General features: G+C 46.9%; 1 protein-coding gene across 1 annotated transcript; it reads left to right on the forward strand.

Annotated features, from left to right (window-relative positions):
* Nucleotides 1–1,044: 1,044 nt before the first annotated feature.
* Pes1 (pescadillo ribosomal biogenesis factor 1) lies at nt 1,045–15,716 on the forward strand. The gene is made up of 15 exons (XM_005341869.5): nt 1,045–1,181; nt 3,766–3,845; nt 5,012–5,165; nt 6,316–6,425; nt 8,932–9,103; nt 9,185–9,274; nt 11,733–11,849; nt 11,930–12,004; nt 12,230–12,319; nt 12,487–12,617; nt 12,966–13,091; nt 13,209–13,393; nt 13,847–14,025; nt 14,132–14,293; nt 15,305–15,716. Exons 1-15 carry the CDS (start codon nt 1,158–1,160, stop codon nt 15,386–15,388), a joined length of 1,779 nt encoding a protein of 592 aa, XP_005341926.1. The 5' UTR covers nt 1,045–1,157; the 3' UTR covers nt 15,389–15,716.
* The last annotated feature ends 1,080 nt before the right edge of the window (nt 15,717–16,796 follow it).

The following is a 16,796-nucleotide window of genomic DNA, read 5'->3' on the forward strand; positions in this document are numbered from 1 at the left end:
AAGGGCCTCAAATGTAAACTTTCAAAGCCTTCTCCAAATGAAGTTTGGAGGCTCCAAGAAAGAAAACACAAAAACCATTGAAATTGTATTTACTACTCAGACCACACCACCTACAACTGGTGGTTTAAAAGCTGTTTGCAATTAAACTTGTTGCTGGGGGAGGCGGGGTGTATTTCTGTTTTCCTTAAAAACTTGTACCACCGAGTGCAAATGTCAAAGAAATATTTATGTACAGGGCTGGGGATGTGGCTCAAGCGGTAGCGCGCTCGCCTGGCATGCATGCGGCCAGGGTTCGATCCTCAGCACCACATACCAATCCTCAGCACCACATACCAACAAAGATGTTGTGTCTGCCGAGAACTAAAAAATAAATATTAAAAATTCTCTCTCCTCTCTCACTCTCTCTTAAAAAAAGAAATATTTATGTAATTATCTATTGAGGGACAGAATATGGAATTTCCAGGTACAAATTAAAAGCTCAAATGTGTCAAATATACATTTGAAATATACCACGAATTTCGTAACCCTGCTTGTCCTTTTGTCAATTTTCAGTGCACTGCTAAGGCTCAGAAAATCGAAGTGGTTCCTTAGGTCTCTCTATCTTTGCGAGGAAAAAAAAATATAATTTTCCTCTATTTTGTCCTCCCAAGTACGAAGGAACCAAAGGGAAGCCCAAGGAGACGAATCCAGCGCAGCCTCCTCTCAATAGCTCAAGCCGGGGTCCACCAGCGCCTAGCAACCGTTGCCATGACAACCCAACTCACGTCAGGAACTACCCAGTGAATCATCCCTCTGCATCCCAGAAGGCACTGCGCTGTCTCCAGATCTTCCGCCCCCTTCCATCCCAATATGCAACGGGGTTAGCGATCATCATCAGGGTAATTATAAAAATGCCTTAATTTCATCATTTTTTAAGCGCTTAAACTGCCATAACAGATTGACGGACGGTAAATATATCAAAATAATGGCCTAAATGATTTAGTTTAGAGGTTTTAGTTGTAATTGTCGAGGACAAAATTACATTAATTTCTTGGATTTTCACAGGCATCTTATTGGGCAGCTCTAAAGGACTGACGGCGTGGGGTCCTCGGGGCCCTAGCGGGAGGAAGTGGAGCTGTCTGTCGGCTCCGCGCTTGTCTGCCTCTCAACGTGGAGCCATGGGAGGCTTGGAGAAGAAGAAGGTGAGTGGGTGAGCCAGAGAGACACCAGGGTTCCCGGGGGATTATTGGGGGGGCGCAGAGCCTACCCTCGTCTCTTTCTCCGGTCTTGTCCCTCGTGGGAACAGAAACGATAGGATCAAGGTGACGGGAGATAGCTGCGAAAGGGGTTCCAGGATGGGCGAGAATTGCCGTATTAGTTCGGCGAACTGTGAAGTTCTTTTTTGTTGGAAGAATTGTGAGGGTTGATTTTTCTAACTTCATAACTTCACCCCTAAAGTGATATGGGCCTCCAAAAGACCCCTACCATAATTGTAGCATAAAAGCTTCTCTGGTTTTCAGCAAGATTTTTACAAAGGATGCCCGCAGGATTTTTGCAGGGAGTTAATTGTGGTGTGAAGCTCCTCTTTCTTATAAAAGGTAGGTTTGAAGTCAAGCTTGTTGCTGTGCAAAACAAAGAACAAACAACAACAATTCTTTTTTTCTGTTTTCTTTGGTAAAAACGTACGACTGAGCATAAATCTCAAAAGAATTTTCGGACCCAGAAATTAGCCCCCTCTTGACCGCTGCAGCTTAAATAAAACTGCTTTCTGCAAATTCCTGGATGTCTGACCATAGATTGTTAAATGTGTCGCGAAGGAAGCCAAGGAGGGATATGGGTGGATAATGTAAAGATGCTTATTTCAGTTAGCATTGTCTTAGGAGTTCTCTTAAAGGCACACATTTCGGTTGAAATCTGGAAGAGCGGAACACCTTGGGTGGGTTCTGGGACTTGGGAGTGTTTGGCAAGCAAGCCAGGCAGTGGAAACTAACTGCCAAAAGCTAGACATTGACATGTTTGGGATATAGGAAATAAGGGAAAATGGCTTTTGGTGGGGTTGGGCAGGGGCTGTATCATGTAAGACCTGTAAGCTACAATGAAGAGCTTGGAATTTATTCTAAGACAAGTAGAAACCAAGAGTAACATGATCAAGTTTTTCAATGAGTTGTTCTTGTTGCTGAATGGAGAATCACCTCAGTGACATGAAGAGATTGGGAAGGGAATGGAGATGAGGAAAATGCACTTGGCTCTGTTGTGTCCTTTGGTTTTAAAGTTTCTGTTGCCAATTTGTTTTTAACCTAACACCCTACTGGGCATCCAGTAAGTGCTAGCTGTTGGAGCTACAAAGATAGAAGATGGAAAACCTACCCTTGAGATGCAGATATGTGAATAAATCAGTATGTGCCTTTCAAGCTGTGTCAGACATTTTGGGATAGAATGGGCAGTGCTGTGTGTTGTGGAATGTTTAGCTACATTGCTGAACCGCTACCCATTAAATGTCAGTAGCATTCAACAACCAAAAATGTTTCCACCCGTTATATTAAAATCATCCTGTAGAGAACTATTATCCCCTTAACATTTAGAAGAATAAACATGGTGATATAGATGCATGTAGCATAGGACAATAGAAAACACTACTAATGAAATTGAACTTTTTGAAAAAATTGATGCTTATTTCCAGGACTTAGTATGGGCCTGACCCCAGTAGACAATTAATGTATGGAGGAAAGAATGAATGGTCTGTTTCATGGTTATAGAATTATAGACTCCTGTCTATAGGTTTTGCTTTTTTGGACCTATTGAGGAAGATCTTGCTTGGAAAGGACTCTTGTGGTTAGCATTGTAGGGTGTTTGGTACAGTGTATTACTTCTCTATCAGAGTTACAGAAGCGTGAGTGTGAGGCAGCATCCTAGCACTACAGATACCCAGGTGGTTGCACAAGGCAGCATGCTTCTTTCGGGCAGGTAGAGACCAGGCCTTTTGTTTTTATTGCCTCATGACATCTAGCTTAGTACTTGAACATAGTAGAGAACCAGTTATTGTGTTAAGTGAATAAGGGAAGGGAGAGGCTGTGTGGCTTAGGACATTCATTTTCAACCCAGGTGATATCCCCAAGGGAGCAAAACTTGCTTGGGTAGTATCTTAGATATTATAGTGATTGGTGGTCCCCCTCAAAGGACCATATTTTATAAGTAGATGTGTGGTACTAACATTTCATGGGGATATGGGGAAGAAGGGGTGATTGGTGGTAGGGGGTTATTATAGTGAGGAAGGGGGAAGGAATCGAGAGTCCTGGGTTGGTGGTTAGGTGTACAAGCTCTGGACTCAGTCCTGAGTTTGAAAACCAGCCCCAGCTCTGAAAAAGCTGTGTGACTTGGTAATTTATTTCACTGAGCTTATTTCCTACTCTGTTAAATGTGGGTTCTAATGGCACCCATCTCACAAATTGTGGGGATGAAATGAAATAATATGTGGAATCACTAGTTGTACTGGCTAATATTTAGAACTAGTACTAAATACTTGGTCTAGCATCTAATTTTCAGCAACCTCATAGTCCCTAGCATCATGCTGGCGACATGCTGGATATGTGTCCTCTACTGCAAATTATAAGGACAGTGCAAGAAAGCTCATTCAAATAGGTCAGCTTCCTTCCTACAGCAGTACCCATTCCAAAAGCATCTTGACTACTTATTCAGACTGATAGTTGCCTCTGGAATTGGGTCCAGAGTTCAATGTCAGTCACTTCCATTGTTGCTAATGGAGAATTGTTTTTTTCCCTCCCCAAGTATGAACGAGGCTCTGCCACCAACTACATCAGTCGAAACAAAGCCCGGAAGAAACTGCAGCTGAGCTTGCCTGACTTCAGGTAGGGTTGGAGAGGAATGGAGTAGGGGTCTTCAGGGAGCATCAATAGTGAACTGCATAGTGAAAACTCAGCTGCCTCTGCCTGGAATTCTGGTATTCCTCCTTTTTCTTTAATGAACTGTGCTTTGCCAGGTATGGTCTGAGGGGAAGCTGGAGGAAAACTTTGTTTTTAGAATGGGCTGCTGGGTCTTTGCCTCTTATTCCCTCCCTTCTGGCAGGAGAGACCCCTGATCCTGACAGCCTGTGGGCCCTGTTATTGGGCTGACCTTGATCTCTGCAGCCTCCTCTGGCCCACTTTTAGTTCTTTACATGTGCTCAGTTCTTTCTGACCTTATGGTCTTCATGCAAACTCTTAAATGTTCATCCCTCTATCTTTTATATGGCTGAAAAATTTATTTCTTAGGCAGGCCTTTCCTAGCTTAGGTGTCTGACAGCTCCTGTCAATATCCTGTTTGCTGCGGGCACAGTGGTACATGCCTATAATCCCAGCAACTCTGAATGCTGAGGCAGGAGGATCATAAGTTTAAGACCAGCTTGGACAACTTAATGAAACCTTGTCTCAGAAAAAATAAGCACATAAAAATAAAGTAGCTTAGAAAAAAAATAGCTCAGTGGTGGAATGCCCTGAATACCAAAAAAGAAAGAAAGGGGAAGGGGAAAAGAAGAAAAATCCTGTTTGTTTCCATTATGATACTTGTGGCAGTCTGCATTATGTATTCACGAACTTGGGATCATCAGATTCCTATAGTAGGATGTGAGCTTCTTTTTTAAATATTTTTATTCATTGTTGATGAATTTTTTAAAAAACATTTATTTGTACATGGTGCTGAGAATCGAACCTAGGGCGTCACACATGCTAGGCAAGCGCTCTACTGCTGAGCCACCACCCCAGCCCAAGGATGTGAGCTTCTTAAGGGAAGGGTCCTTAAGCACTGTTGATTTCCAGACCCAGCTGTGGCTGTTACTTCTCACAATTTTTTAATTTAATTTTTTTCTTTTTTAGTTGTAGTTGGACACAATACTTTAATTTTATTTATTTATTTTTATATGTTGCTAAGGATCGAACCCAGTGCCTCACACATGCTAGGCGAGTGCTCTACCACTGAGCCACAACCCCGCCCCTGCTTCTCACCTTTATTGACATGATGAATGGTTTCTGTTTTACAGGCGATTATGTATCCTGAAGGGCATTTATCCCCATGAGCCCAAACATAAGAAGAAAGTTAACAAGGGCTCCACAGCAGCCCGAACTTTTTACCTTATCAAAGACATCAAGTTTCTCCTCCATGAACCCATTGTCAACAAGTTCCGGGAATACAAGGTGAGGCCTGGGCTCTAGTATCTGGATGGATCCTCATTGTAGCTCTGTGACTTACAACTGTGACTTTGGGCAAATTGCATACTCTCTCTGAGCAACCCTGTATAAAAGCAACCCAGTATAAAACCCTTTTCATTCTACCTTAAAATGATGTCACAGGAATTCACTGAGATTACATGTTTAGAACATTTGCACAGAACCTTGAAAATGATTAGTGCTTTACCTGTTAACAGTTTTCTCTGATTCTGAAAAAAAAACAAATTTTTTTGCTCCAGAGCCAAAGATGGTGCTTTTTATGCCCAAGGAAACAGCCTTGATTCTAGTTCCTTAAGATTGTTCCCATGAGACAAAGGCTTCCATTCCACAGATAGATATTTTTAAATGCTCACATGCCACCAGGGGAGCAGAAACTTAATTCTACCAAAAGTCCAGAGAATTGAAAGACTCCCTTGTTGTGCTGCCAGCAGAGCCTGACTGAAGAGTGGGGTGCCATCTGGTGGCCCACAGGGAACAGGGCAGCAGTTATTGATAGGTTTTGTAGCTTCATAAACTCACTGTGTAAGAAGTGGACCCATGTGGGAGATGGCTATTTCAGAGTTGCTATTTATACTCTCAGATAATGTTTGAGCTTCTGAGGGATGCTGGGGCCTGAACAGAAGTCTTAGAGTGAAGACATCTGTTGATTTGGAAGACTTGGCTCCATGATTGGCCTTGGCTATCCTTTTCTGGATGACTCAGTACTACACATGAACCCACAAATGGTTTATGCCAGTGCAGACAGAAGTTGGGAACAAAGGCCAGCCTTTCTGACCTACCTCAATGACAGGTCACTTGTTCTTTCTTTTTAATAGAAAAATGAGTCTGATATGCCTTGCTTTCTTCCCATGTGAACATACTGTGTCAGCACATTTTTTTATGGTTATCCCTATGCCTTGTCAAGAGGAGTGCGTGGTTGAGCTCTGGTCATTATCATAGTCATTATCCATTATCATTTAGTCTACTGTTCCATGGAGTTAGCTGTAGTGCAAATCCTGGGCTGAGGGGACTGATTGCACAGGCACACAGCATGGCTAGCTAGGAGGTAGTGAGTTCTTCAACCCTGCATATCCATCTTCCATGGCCTTACCATCAGTTGTCCCTTTCTGTCTTCCAGATATTTGTTCGGAGGCTTCGGAAAGCCTATGGGAAGAGCGAGTGGAACACTGTGGAGCGCTTAAAGGACAATAAGCCCAGTTATAAACTTGACCATATCATCAAGGAGCGGTGAGTTGGTGCCCCTCAGAACCCTGCTGTCTGTTTGTCACTGCTAGGCTCAGTCATAGCACTGAGGATATAGTGGCAGACAAACTCAAGATCCTGCTCACAGAGCTTGCCTCCTTTGGGAGTAGGCAGACCAAAAAGCAGACTGACAATTCACTATTATAATGATTTAAGTTGCACTGAGTGCCACAGGGAAGGTATGTTAGTTATACCTTTGCCAGGAGGTCTGCCTGAAGGGAGTATTTCAGCCAACAAGAGGAAGCTTGTTCCAAGTAGAGACAACAGCAAGTACAAAGGCCCCATGGTAAGAGAGCTCTGGACTGCACGTTGGGTATGTGATGAGAATCAGAGGCATCACAAGACCCCTGGGTTTATCCATTTCTCGCCCAGACTTCTCATTTCTGAGCAATTCAGTGGCTAAATCAATGATCTTTTTGACTACATCTCCATTCGTCCCTTTTTAACTTTTATTTTAAGAGACAGAGTCTCACTTCCACAGTTGGGCTTGGATGCTTTTGGTTTCTAGAGAGTAGAGATCAAGGTTACAGCTAATACCCTATAATGTCCAAAATAGTCTCCCCAACACACAACAGTCTGGTCCAAAATGCCAGTAGTGGTAAAGTAGATAAACCCTGGACTAATGAATGTCAGTCTTTTCTGGTATGATGGCCCAGGTACACTCAGCTCCAGAATAGATAGGCTTGTCTTCATACAGGTTCATTAATGGGCTATCACTGGAAGGGCCCTGGACTAGGAACTAGACAGCTTGTGTTCTCACTCCATTCCCTGTGGACCCATGAGCTGGTCAATCAGAGAACTGTTCTTGCTCAGGGATTCTGAGCAAGTTCTTGTCACTAACAGAAAGATGATGTTAGTTCCTGTCCAGCCTATAACACAGCTGTTAGTGTGGAATAGATTTTTTTGAAAACATACAAGAGCTAGGCATAGTGGCACACACCTGTAACCCCAGTGACTTGGGAGGCTGAGGCAGGAGTATTGAAAGTGTGAGTCCAGCCTCAGCAACTAAATGAAGCCCTAAGCAACTTAGTGAGACCTGTCTCAAAATAAAAAAGGGCTGGGAATGTGGCTTAGTGGTTGAGTGCCCCTGGGTTCAATCCCTGATATCAAAAATAAAAAAAGAAGTGCCTGGAGATGACTAGTGCCCTTTCTACAAAGGGCCTTGGTGTTGGGTTTGTCTGCAAGGTAGAGAGTTAGGAAACTGGGGTGCCAGAGGATCTTGATTGAGGTTCCTGCCTCTGCACCAAGAACCCAAATAGCTCTTCAACTGTTTCCTCATGACACATCCCTCTTCAGGCTTTTTCCCCTGTCTTGGCCTGGATTTGTAAACCTGGTAGACCTCTCTTGACTTATTGCCCTTCAGAGTCATATGAAATAGCAAAGCTCTTCCAAAGGAAGCTTCCTGGAAGGTGATTTGGGTGCCAGAAACTCTGGGAACTGCTTTGGTTGGGGATGGAGGCTTGAAACCCTGCCCAGGGCATTTTAAGGAAGTTATAAGGACCCAGGGTTTTTTGTTTATTTTGTGTTAGAATCAGATTTATCTTTTTTTCCCCACATTTTAAAATTGTTGCATTGTACTTGTACATAATGGTGGGATTTGTTAGTTGTGTGTACATGCACACAATATAGCAATATAATTTGAAAGGGCCCAGTTTTAAAGCAATAGTCTGGTCTAGCAATGTCATTTTCAGATAAAGCTGGGTCTGGATGATGACAACTGACCTGCCCAAGGTCAGTGGGACTTATTTGCTCAACACAATGGGACTTATTTGTGGTTCAGTTTTCTCTATTCCCTGCACCCCAGACCCTCAGCTTGACAGCCATACAGTGGTAGATCTCTCCCAAGTTGACCTCTTCTCATTAGTTTCCTCATTTGCCACAGAATTCCTAGAAATATGTTCTTGCTCTTCCTGGCCTAGATCTCAATTCCAGCATTTTACCCACAGTTCTAATTGGTTCTAACTGATTTTTTCAACTAGACAGGTCTGAGTGATATGAGCAAGGACGACAGCCCATTCTGGTGACCTGTGACCAGGCCTAGACACAAATGCTGCTGAGGGAAGCAACCCCATCTGGCTTCCCAGCCTACTAGGGCAGCTTCCCATTTTTCCATTTTCTACTGTGGATCTCCCAATAAATTTTCTTTGAACTAAAGGTTCTACCTTCAAAAAGAGAGAGCCACTAACTCATTCTGCCGTCGTTCACAACAAAATATGAAAGTGGTCAAGGCTGGGTATTTGGTGTCTCCCACTGGGATTTCCCTGGTCCTCAGAGCTCTATGGGCACATTCTGGTTCAGTGCTTCTTAGGGCTGTTCCTAGGGCTGTATCTGGCTATCAGGAAGTTGGTGTAGCCATATTAAGAGGTGGCAGTGGTAAGACCTGTTTGGGGAACATGGCCCTGGGGTAGCTGTCAGGGTAGAACAAAGAGGCCAGGACCCCTTTAGAGTCTAGCTGAATGAGCTCATGAGCTCTGCTCTCATGGACCTGCAGGTACCCCACATTCATCGATGCTCTGCGGGACCTGGATGATGCCCTATGCATGTGCTTCCTCTTTTCTACCTTCCCACGAACAGGCAAGTGCCATGTGCAGACCATTCAACTATGCCGCCGGCTTACTGTAGAATTCCTGCACTATATCATCACTGCCCGTGCTCTGCGCAAGGTGAGCCCTTAGGATCCTTCCCTTGGCCCCTCCCCTGTCACCTGAAGGTTTTCACCATGCTGTCTGCTCCCTCTCCTCTAGGTCTTCCTGTCCATCAAAGGCATTTACTACCAGGCTGAAGTGCTGGGACAGCCCATCGTGTGGATCACACCCTATGCCTTCTCCCATGATGTGAGTATGCCTGTGGGGAGGGGTTTGTGCTAGCTCCTACACTGATGTCCATGTAAGATTGGTAAGGAGTGGGGCAGAGTCTAGCACTTGCTGGGCTCCTAATTAATGCCTGCTGGTGGGGAGTGGAGTGGGATGGGTGAGAAGTGTGTCACACAGAGCAGTAGCACTCTTCATCACATGGTCCATCTTAGAATTTTCAGTGTGATATATATACTCAAGACCTGAACATTAATCATAATTAAGAAGAGGAGCCTCCAAGCCTGCTCCAGCACATACCACCCAGATGACATTGGATATGTTCACTTCTTTGTGCTTCCACTGTCAGCCTTGCAAATAAGATTTAAGGGAGAAAATAAACTTGAAAGGGCCTGGTATTTGGCTCTTTGGGGTCAAATGAACAGTGAGCAGCTCTGGGAGTCGTGTCTGTTGCCTGAAAAGTAGCAGAGCCTCATCCCCTCTCTGCTATAGGCAATTGCTATGGGCAACCAGAGTTATTGGCCTTTGCCTCTTTCCCTCTTCATCTGTCCTATCTTCTTCCTTTCTTCCTTCCTGCCTTCCTCTTTGGCTCTCTCTGTCCTTCCTTCTCTCTGATGTCCCACCCCCAAGCTGCTTTACTTCTGCCCTTCCTCCTCTGCCTCATCCCTCCCATAGCCTGGAGGACAGAGTGATGCTGGGGAAGGGAAATGCCAGAGAAGCAATTAGCACATGACACTACCTCTTGCTGATCTTTCTTTAAGTCTTGGGAATTATTGAAAGGGCCTTACTGAGAGGAAATCCTGGTTTTGCCTCTTGTGGAGGCATTGTTAGCTTCTAGTCTTCAATGTTGGTTAGTCTTAGTTGGTGTTGCAGATGATTTCTTGGTTCTGTGTCCTGCACTTGGCCATCTTCCTGTTTGTTCAGTGAGCAGGAACTGGTTCCTCCACAAAGAGCAGAAGTAGCAGCCTGGCTGTGCTGAGCTTCCTGCTGGGTTATCATGTGCTGTAGCATGAGCCAGGGGCTGCCACCACTCCCCCCCGCCCCCCTTCTCGTAGTGCAAGGGCTGGAACCTGTTCCCACTACAGTACAGTGTGTTGGTGCTTGGTGGTATGGTTGCAGGCTGTGGGTAAGACAGGCTTGGCCTTTAACAGTCCCTATTCCCACTCCCTGGGGTTCTAGCTTGGGCAACCAGTTATTGACCCTTCCCTTTTTCCCTCTTTATCCGTCCTGTCTTTTTCCTGCCTTCCTCTTTGGCCCTCTCTGTCCTTCCTTCTCTCTGATGTCCCACCCCCATGCTGCTCAGACTGGTCTTTGTGTGCCCTCCTGAGTGGTGAATAGGGCCCTGTGGAAGACCAGCCTCCACACAGCTGGCCCTGGGGGAAGGGCATGGGCCACCCATTCCTCCTCCTTCCTTGGCCAGCTTGCTTCCTCTAAGCAGAGGATGGGTGACCGGTACTGGGTTGTAGTAGGGGCCCTGGTATGCCTTTCCCCAGAGTAGCCAGTGCTGAGTGCACAACTGTGGGACTCAAGAGTGGTAACAGTAGTGGGGGCAAGGCATGCTGTGATGTAGAAAATGGGGTTGGTGACCACATTTCCACCAGGCAGACCCTCCATGCCACAGGTCACTGCCTGGCAGCTAGATGGAGGAACAACTCAGAGTTATGAGCACACCCATGATAGAGGGGATATTGTGATCATTACCAGTTTTGACATTTCTTGAAAATTCTTCTATGTTGCAGGGGGTTGGGTTGGCCTCCCTGGATTTAGAGGGTGGGACCATTTGAGACTTTAGGTATTTTGGTCCTTGTTTTAGATCAACTTCTCAAGGGCAGAGATAAGTCCCTTCCACGTCTCCTGCTTATTGAGTTGGTAGTTTGTGAGGGTGGCTGTGCCTCTGTCTCTAAGCAAGTAGTTACTCTGCTGTTATTTTCCAAGAGCTCTTAGGATGCCAAGCTGGGCTAGCAGCCCCAGTGGCCCCAGCCTATTCTTAGGTCCTCAGGCTATGCTTTTGTATGCTCTTGCCAGGGTGTACTTGGGCCTAGTTCTACCTACCCACTATCTGTCCCTACCTGGCTTTGGACTTTCCAGGGCACCTTTGACTGGGCTGTAGACTATTCTGGCCTCAGAGTATTACCTTCTTGGTGCTCATAGCTGGCTCTGGAGCAGACATATGACAGATTGTGGGGTGGGTGATAGAGAAGGCTTGACCTCTGTCCAGGTTGGGAAAGGTGGTCTTTTCAAGGACACAAGTCTGCACTGAGACTTGAAGGATGAAAGGGAGACCTGGGGGCAGGGGCAAGGAAGGGCCAGCCAGTCATGGGAATAGCATGGTCCAGTTTTTATTTTCTTATTCCTGGCTCCTCCTTTATCACATGGTGGTTTGGGAAACCCTTGGGACCCCTATCCAGAGCTGCATTTATTCCCAGAATGCTCTTCGTAGGGGTGTGGCTGCACTGCTGATGCCTCTCCTGTGCCCCCCTAGCACCCAACAGATGTGGACTACAGAGTCATGGCCACCTTCACTGAGTTCTACACCACCTTGCTGGGCTTTGTCAACTTCCGCCTCTATCAGTCCCTCAACCTCCACTATCCCCCAAAGGTAGGGCCCCAGCCCTTCTCTCCCCATATGAGTGAGGGGTCATGGTGTCCTTTTCTCTCTAACCTTCCACTTGCACTCAGCTCGAGGGTCAGGCCCAAGCAGAGATGAAGGACAGTGAGGGCGTCTATGCATTGGACTCTGAGAGCTCTATGGAGGTGAGAGAGGTTTCAGGGACGTTATTCCTACATCTCCCCAGAAGGGTGGTTCCTGTCCCCAACATGTCTGGGGTTGTAGTGGGTGGGGTGGGTGGTCTTGGCTTGCCCTCAGATCCTGGACCCATAGGTGGTCCAGAGGTGTTGCAGTTCCCCCTTCCCACCCTGGCCACTCATTTAGGTAAGGTCCCCTACCTGCAAGTAAGTAGCTCTGCTTCTGTCCTTTAGAAACTAGCAGCCCTCAGTGCCAGCCTAGCCCGTGTGGTGGTACCTGCCACAGAGGAGGAGGCTGAAGTGGATGAATTTCCTGCTGATGGGGTGAGCATGGCACTTCCTTCTAGAATGGCAGTGGGACAAGGAATGGGAGCCAATATCTGGAAGCTGTAGGATCTAAAAAGAAGCTAAGGAGGGGGTTTTCTCCAGTCCCTGCCTTCTTGTTGTGTTGGTGTCTCTGGTGATGGCAAGGTCTGGTTCCTCCTTGGCAGGAGATGGCAGTGCAGGAAGAAGATCGCAGGAAGGAGCTGGAGGCACAGGAAAAGCACAAGAAGCTCTTTGAGGGCCTAAAATTCTTCCTGAATCGTGAGGTACCCCGTGAGGCTCTGGCCTTCATCATCAGGTAGGAGGGCTCTCAGGTTGGCCCACAGCACTGGCCCTGCCACAGTCTGGTCTTGGTTCTGCCCATCAGTAACATCAGATGGTGTATTTTCACTTTTTACAAATTAGTGCTTAGAGATTACTCAGCATGGCACTGAAGCACATAGGAAGCATTCAACCAAGGGCACTGCCATCGGGTTATTACCAGTCAAGGTCCCTCATGGGCCAAGACTGGAAGTATCTATCTAGATCTGGAGTGGGACAGGGCAGGTGTATCATAGAGGGGTAAATTTATAGATCAGGTGGCCAGTGAGTCTAGGGCAAGCAACTCATACCTGGGGATCCTTTTGGGCTCTCCTTGTGCCTCTAGGAGTTTTGGGGGAGACGTATCCTGGGACAAGTCTCTGTGCATTGGAGCCACCTATGATGTCACAGACTCCTGCATTACCCATCAGATTGTTGACCGACCTGGACAGCAAACCCCTGTCATTGGCAGGTAAGCCCCTGAGACCCTGCTTTACATTTTAGGAAAGTTCTATCTTAAAGGCCCTTTGAGTGCAGTGGGGCCTCAGGTTGCTGCTTTGTGACCTGTCTCTGCTGGCTACTCTACTAGGTACTACATACAGCCACAGTGGGTGTTTGACTGTGTGAATGCCCGACTCCTCCTCCCTGTGGCAGAATACTTCCCTGGGGTGCAGCTGCCCCCACACCTTTCACCTTTCGTGTCTGAGAAGGAAGGAGATTACATCCCACCTGAGAAGCTTAAGCTGCTGGCTTTGCAGCGGGGAGAGGACCCAGGTGAGTGAAAGAGTACTGGGTGGCAGGGTGGATGGGCTCCTTTGGATGGTCTGGGCCCCTGGGCATGAGCTGTCCATTTCCCTTTACTGTAGAGTTGGCAAGCAGGGAACAGGGCAGAACAGAGTGGAAAGCCTTTGAACCTTTCTTTGGAGTAAGGCATAGAAGGGGACATTTGTATCTTATAGTCAAGTGTTACTTGATTCATTCAGATGAACTGAGCAGAAAGATTTGGGGTTGTCATCAGTCTTCATGTAGAAGATGACTGAGTTCAGGAGTGGGACTTGGAGTGTCCTTTGAGGGCAGCTGGGGCTTTGGAGAGGAGTCAGAGGGGGCTACAGTGAGGAAAGCCTTGAACTGTCTTTGGAATATCTGCAGATGGCAGGGTCAGAGGGTGGTGCTTGGGGCCTGTCCTCACCTGGCAAGAGAAAGCAGATTCCTACCTACTGTTTGTAGGAAACTTGGAAGCGTCTGAAGAAGAAGAAGAGGAGGAGAAAGAAGAGGAAGAAGACATTGAAGGTGATGGCAATGAAGGGGGAGAAAATGAAGAAGAGGAGGAAGATGTGGAGGCTGCTTCAGAAAAGGAGGAAGAGGCCCATCTGGCAGCCCTGGAGGACAAGAGGATGGAGGCAAAGGTATGGCAATGCTAGACTGGGGCACTGTCTGGGAAGCAGCCCCGCTTGCCTGGAAGGGCAGGAGCCAAAGGACCCGTACCCATGAGCACCCACTCTCTGTCCTCAGAAGCCCAAGGTGATGGCAGGCACTGTGAAACTGGAAGATAAGCAACGACTGGCCCAAGAGGAGGAAAGTGAAGCCAAGCGTCTGGCTATTATGATGATGAAGAAGCGAGAGAAGTATCTTTACCAAAAGATCATGTTTGGCAAGAGGCGCAAAATCCGAGAGGTAAGTTGCTCTTGTCACTTGAGACTTGGGTGTGTCCACCACAGGTGGCTCTGAGGTGAACTCAGAGGCTGGTGAGCTGTCCTCGGAAACAGCACTCTGGGTCACTCCTAGCCTTTTCCTGAAAGCCACACTCTGGGATTTCATCCCCTTCCTGTTCCCAGCTGTTTCTGAATCTCAGATATGGGAACAGAGCTATCCCAGCAGACTTGGGAGATTTTTGTTAAGCTTTATTTTCTTGTTCACAAAGCCACATATGCTCATTTAAAAAAAGAAAAGAAAATGTGCAGCCATAACTGAGTAATAGATGACACAGTAATAGATCATTCCTGCGCCCCTCAGGTTTCTCTTGTGCACATAACCTTAGGGAAGCAGCATTCTATATATAGATTGTTTTGGTTTGATTTTTTCATTTAATCATAACGTGGACTTCATGACATATTGTGCACCACAAAAACCTGTCTCCTACTAATGGGATTATCTTTTTCCTATTTTTCAGTCATTCTCAGTAAATATTCCTGAGCCAGGTCCCTGACCTTCTCAGAATATTTCTGCAGTTTAATTTTTTTTTTTTTAGTTGATGGACCTTTATTTCATTTATTTGTTTGTTTGTTAGTTTATTTATTTATTTGTAGTGCTGAGAATCAAACCCAGAAGGGGAGGATTGGGGTGGCTCACTCAATTCCATGTCTCAAGACACGTGAGACAAGTGTTGTAAAGGCAAGGGGGAAGGTCTGTTTTCTTACCCTTACGTAAATCAGATATTTTCCCGTGGTAATTTGCTTGTCAGCTTTGCTTTTAAGAGGTAACCCGGAGCTAGGGTTGTGGTTGGTTCAGTGGTAGAGTGCTCGCCTCGCATGTGTGCGGTCCTGGGTTCGATCCTCAGCACCACATAAAAGTAAATAAATAAAATGAAGAGGTAACCCTATGTAGGAGGAGGGCAATCCCCTTCCCCTGTCTTCCCTTACTCCCAAGTTCCCATCCCCAGCCTTACCTCTCCCTTCCTCCTCACAGGCTAACAAACTGGCAGAGAAGCGGAAAGCCCACGACGAGGCTGTAAGGTCTGAGAAGAAGGCCAAGAAGGCAAGGCCTGTTTGAGTGCCAATGGAGGCCATGTTCTGGCAGCTGGAGAAGACAGTGACAGGCCAAGGGACCGCTTTTTATTCCCTTCCTTCTCCTTGACAGCCCTGATGTCCTTTCACTCTGACAGGGTTTATGGGCAGCCCTGGCCTCCTTGGATGAAGCTTTCTGCTGGTGGCTGGGCAGAGAGAGGTTCTAGAGCCTGATCAGCCCCTTCACTTGCTGCCTCTGTTTTCCTTGGCAACCTCCACCATATATCGACCTGTGATTCTCAGAGTGCTGTGATAGGGTGAAGATGGGGGAACTTTTGTTATTTTGTTATTAAACACTGAACTTTGGCAATCAATTGGTTCTATATTCAGGAGCCTTCTGGGATTGGAGAAGGGCCACCTGGCACTCTGTACTATAAGCAGGGCCAACCCTGGTTGTTGACCAAGTTGGACCCAGGCATACTCAGAACTCTGGATGTCCTAGGACCCCTCCAATTCCAGGGATTCCAGAAGGGAGTCACAGAGTTTCTGGGCTTGGTTTACATTCCAGCCCAGGCACTTTGCCTCTGTGAACCTGCTTCCTTGTAAGTTAAGGAGTGGAAGTTCTGGAGCATTCCTATGTTGCAGGGTGAGTGGTAACTAGAGAGACAAGTGTCATTTGTTTAGTAAGTGCTTGATGAACATGAACTGTGATTTTCATAACTTTCTACTGGAGCTGGTAGGGAAGGTGAAAGCCAGTGCCTGAGGATGATTGGGGGAGAAGGGACTGATGACAGGTGTACCTCTAGCTTTCCATTGTGGGTTGGTTGGTAGAACGGCCCACTGTGGCCACTTCTGGTAACCCAACCTGTGACCCTTGTGGGCCTGTCTTAATAGCTTTCCATCTGACCTGCCAATGCCCAGGGGGACATCCCTTGCTTGGGATTATTCATGTGTCATGACAGCCAGAGCCAGAACTCTGAGCTCTGGATGCTTACACTCTCCAGCACAGCCTCCCACTGCTGCTTCTGGTGGACTGATTATTATCAGGAGCAGGAGCTAGGTTGGGGAAGAGTGGGTTTGGAACTGGCTCCATGCTCCCAGGATTTAGGCATCTGAAGGCCTTAATCTTCTGCCTATCATGTGTTGGCTCTATAGGGGGAGAATGTTTCTGGGGGTAGTGGCTGCAGAACCAACATTTGCCAGGGGAAGAAAACTTGGCAGGCCCTGGCTTAGGGAGTAGAGAACCCAGGGCCCACATTGGCTGGACCTCGCTGGGTGTAGAAGGAGAGGGCTATGTCGCATGCCCACTCTGGCATGCCCATGGCAGCAGGGGTGTGGTGGGGATTGCTTCCAGGGTCAAGACTTCTGGAGCTAGAGCCTACAGCTCCAGGGACTGAGTAAGGCCTGGCTGGGTGCATGTGCATCCTAGTGCTACAAGGTCGAGGGCAGGCCCA

Source organism: Ictidomys tridecemlineatus, chromosome 2 (genome assembly GCF_052094955.1).
Source record: "Ictidomys tridecemlineatus isolate mIctTri1 chromosome 2, mIctTri1.hap1, whole genome shotgun sequence".
Classification (NCBI taxonomy): domain Eukaryota; kingdom Metazoa; phylum Chordata; class Mammalia; order Rodentia; family Sciuridae; genus Ictidomys; species Ictidomys tridecemlineatus.

Coding starts and splice junctions, on each gene's coding strand:
- Pes1 (XM_005341869.5), top strand. CDS start 1,158: ATGGGAGGCTTGGAGAAGAAGAAG. Junction 5,166..6,315: donor ACAAGTTCCGGGAATACAAG/GTGAGGCCTGGG, acceptor TCTGTCTTCCAG/ATATTTGTTCGGAGGCTTCG. Junction 13,092..13,208: donor CAAACCCCTGTCATTGGCAG/GTAAGCCCCTGA, acceptor CTACTCTACTAG/GTACTACATACAGCCACAGT.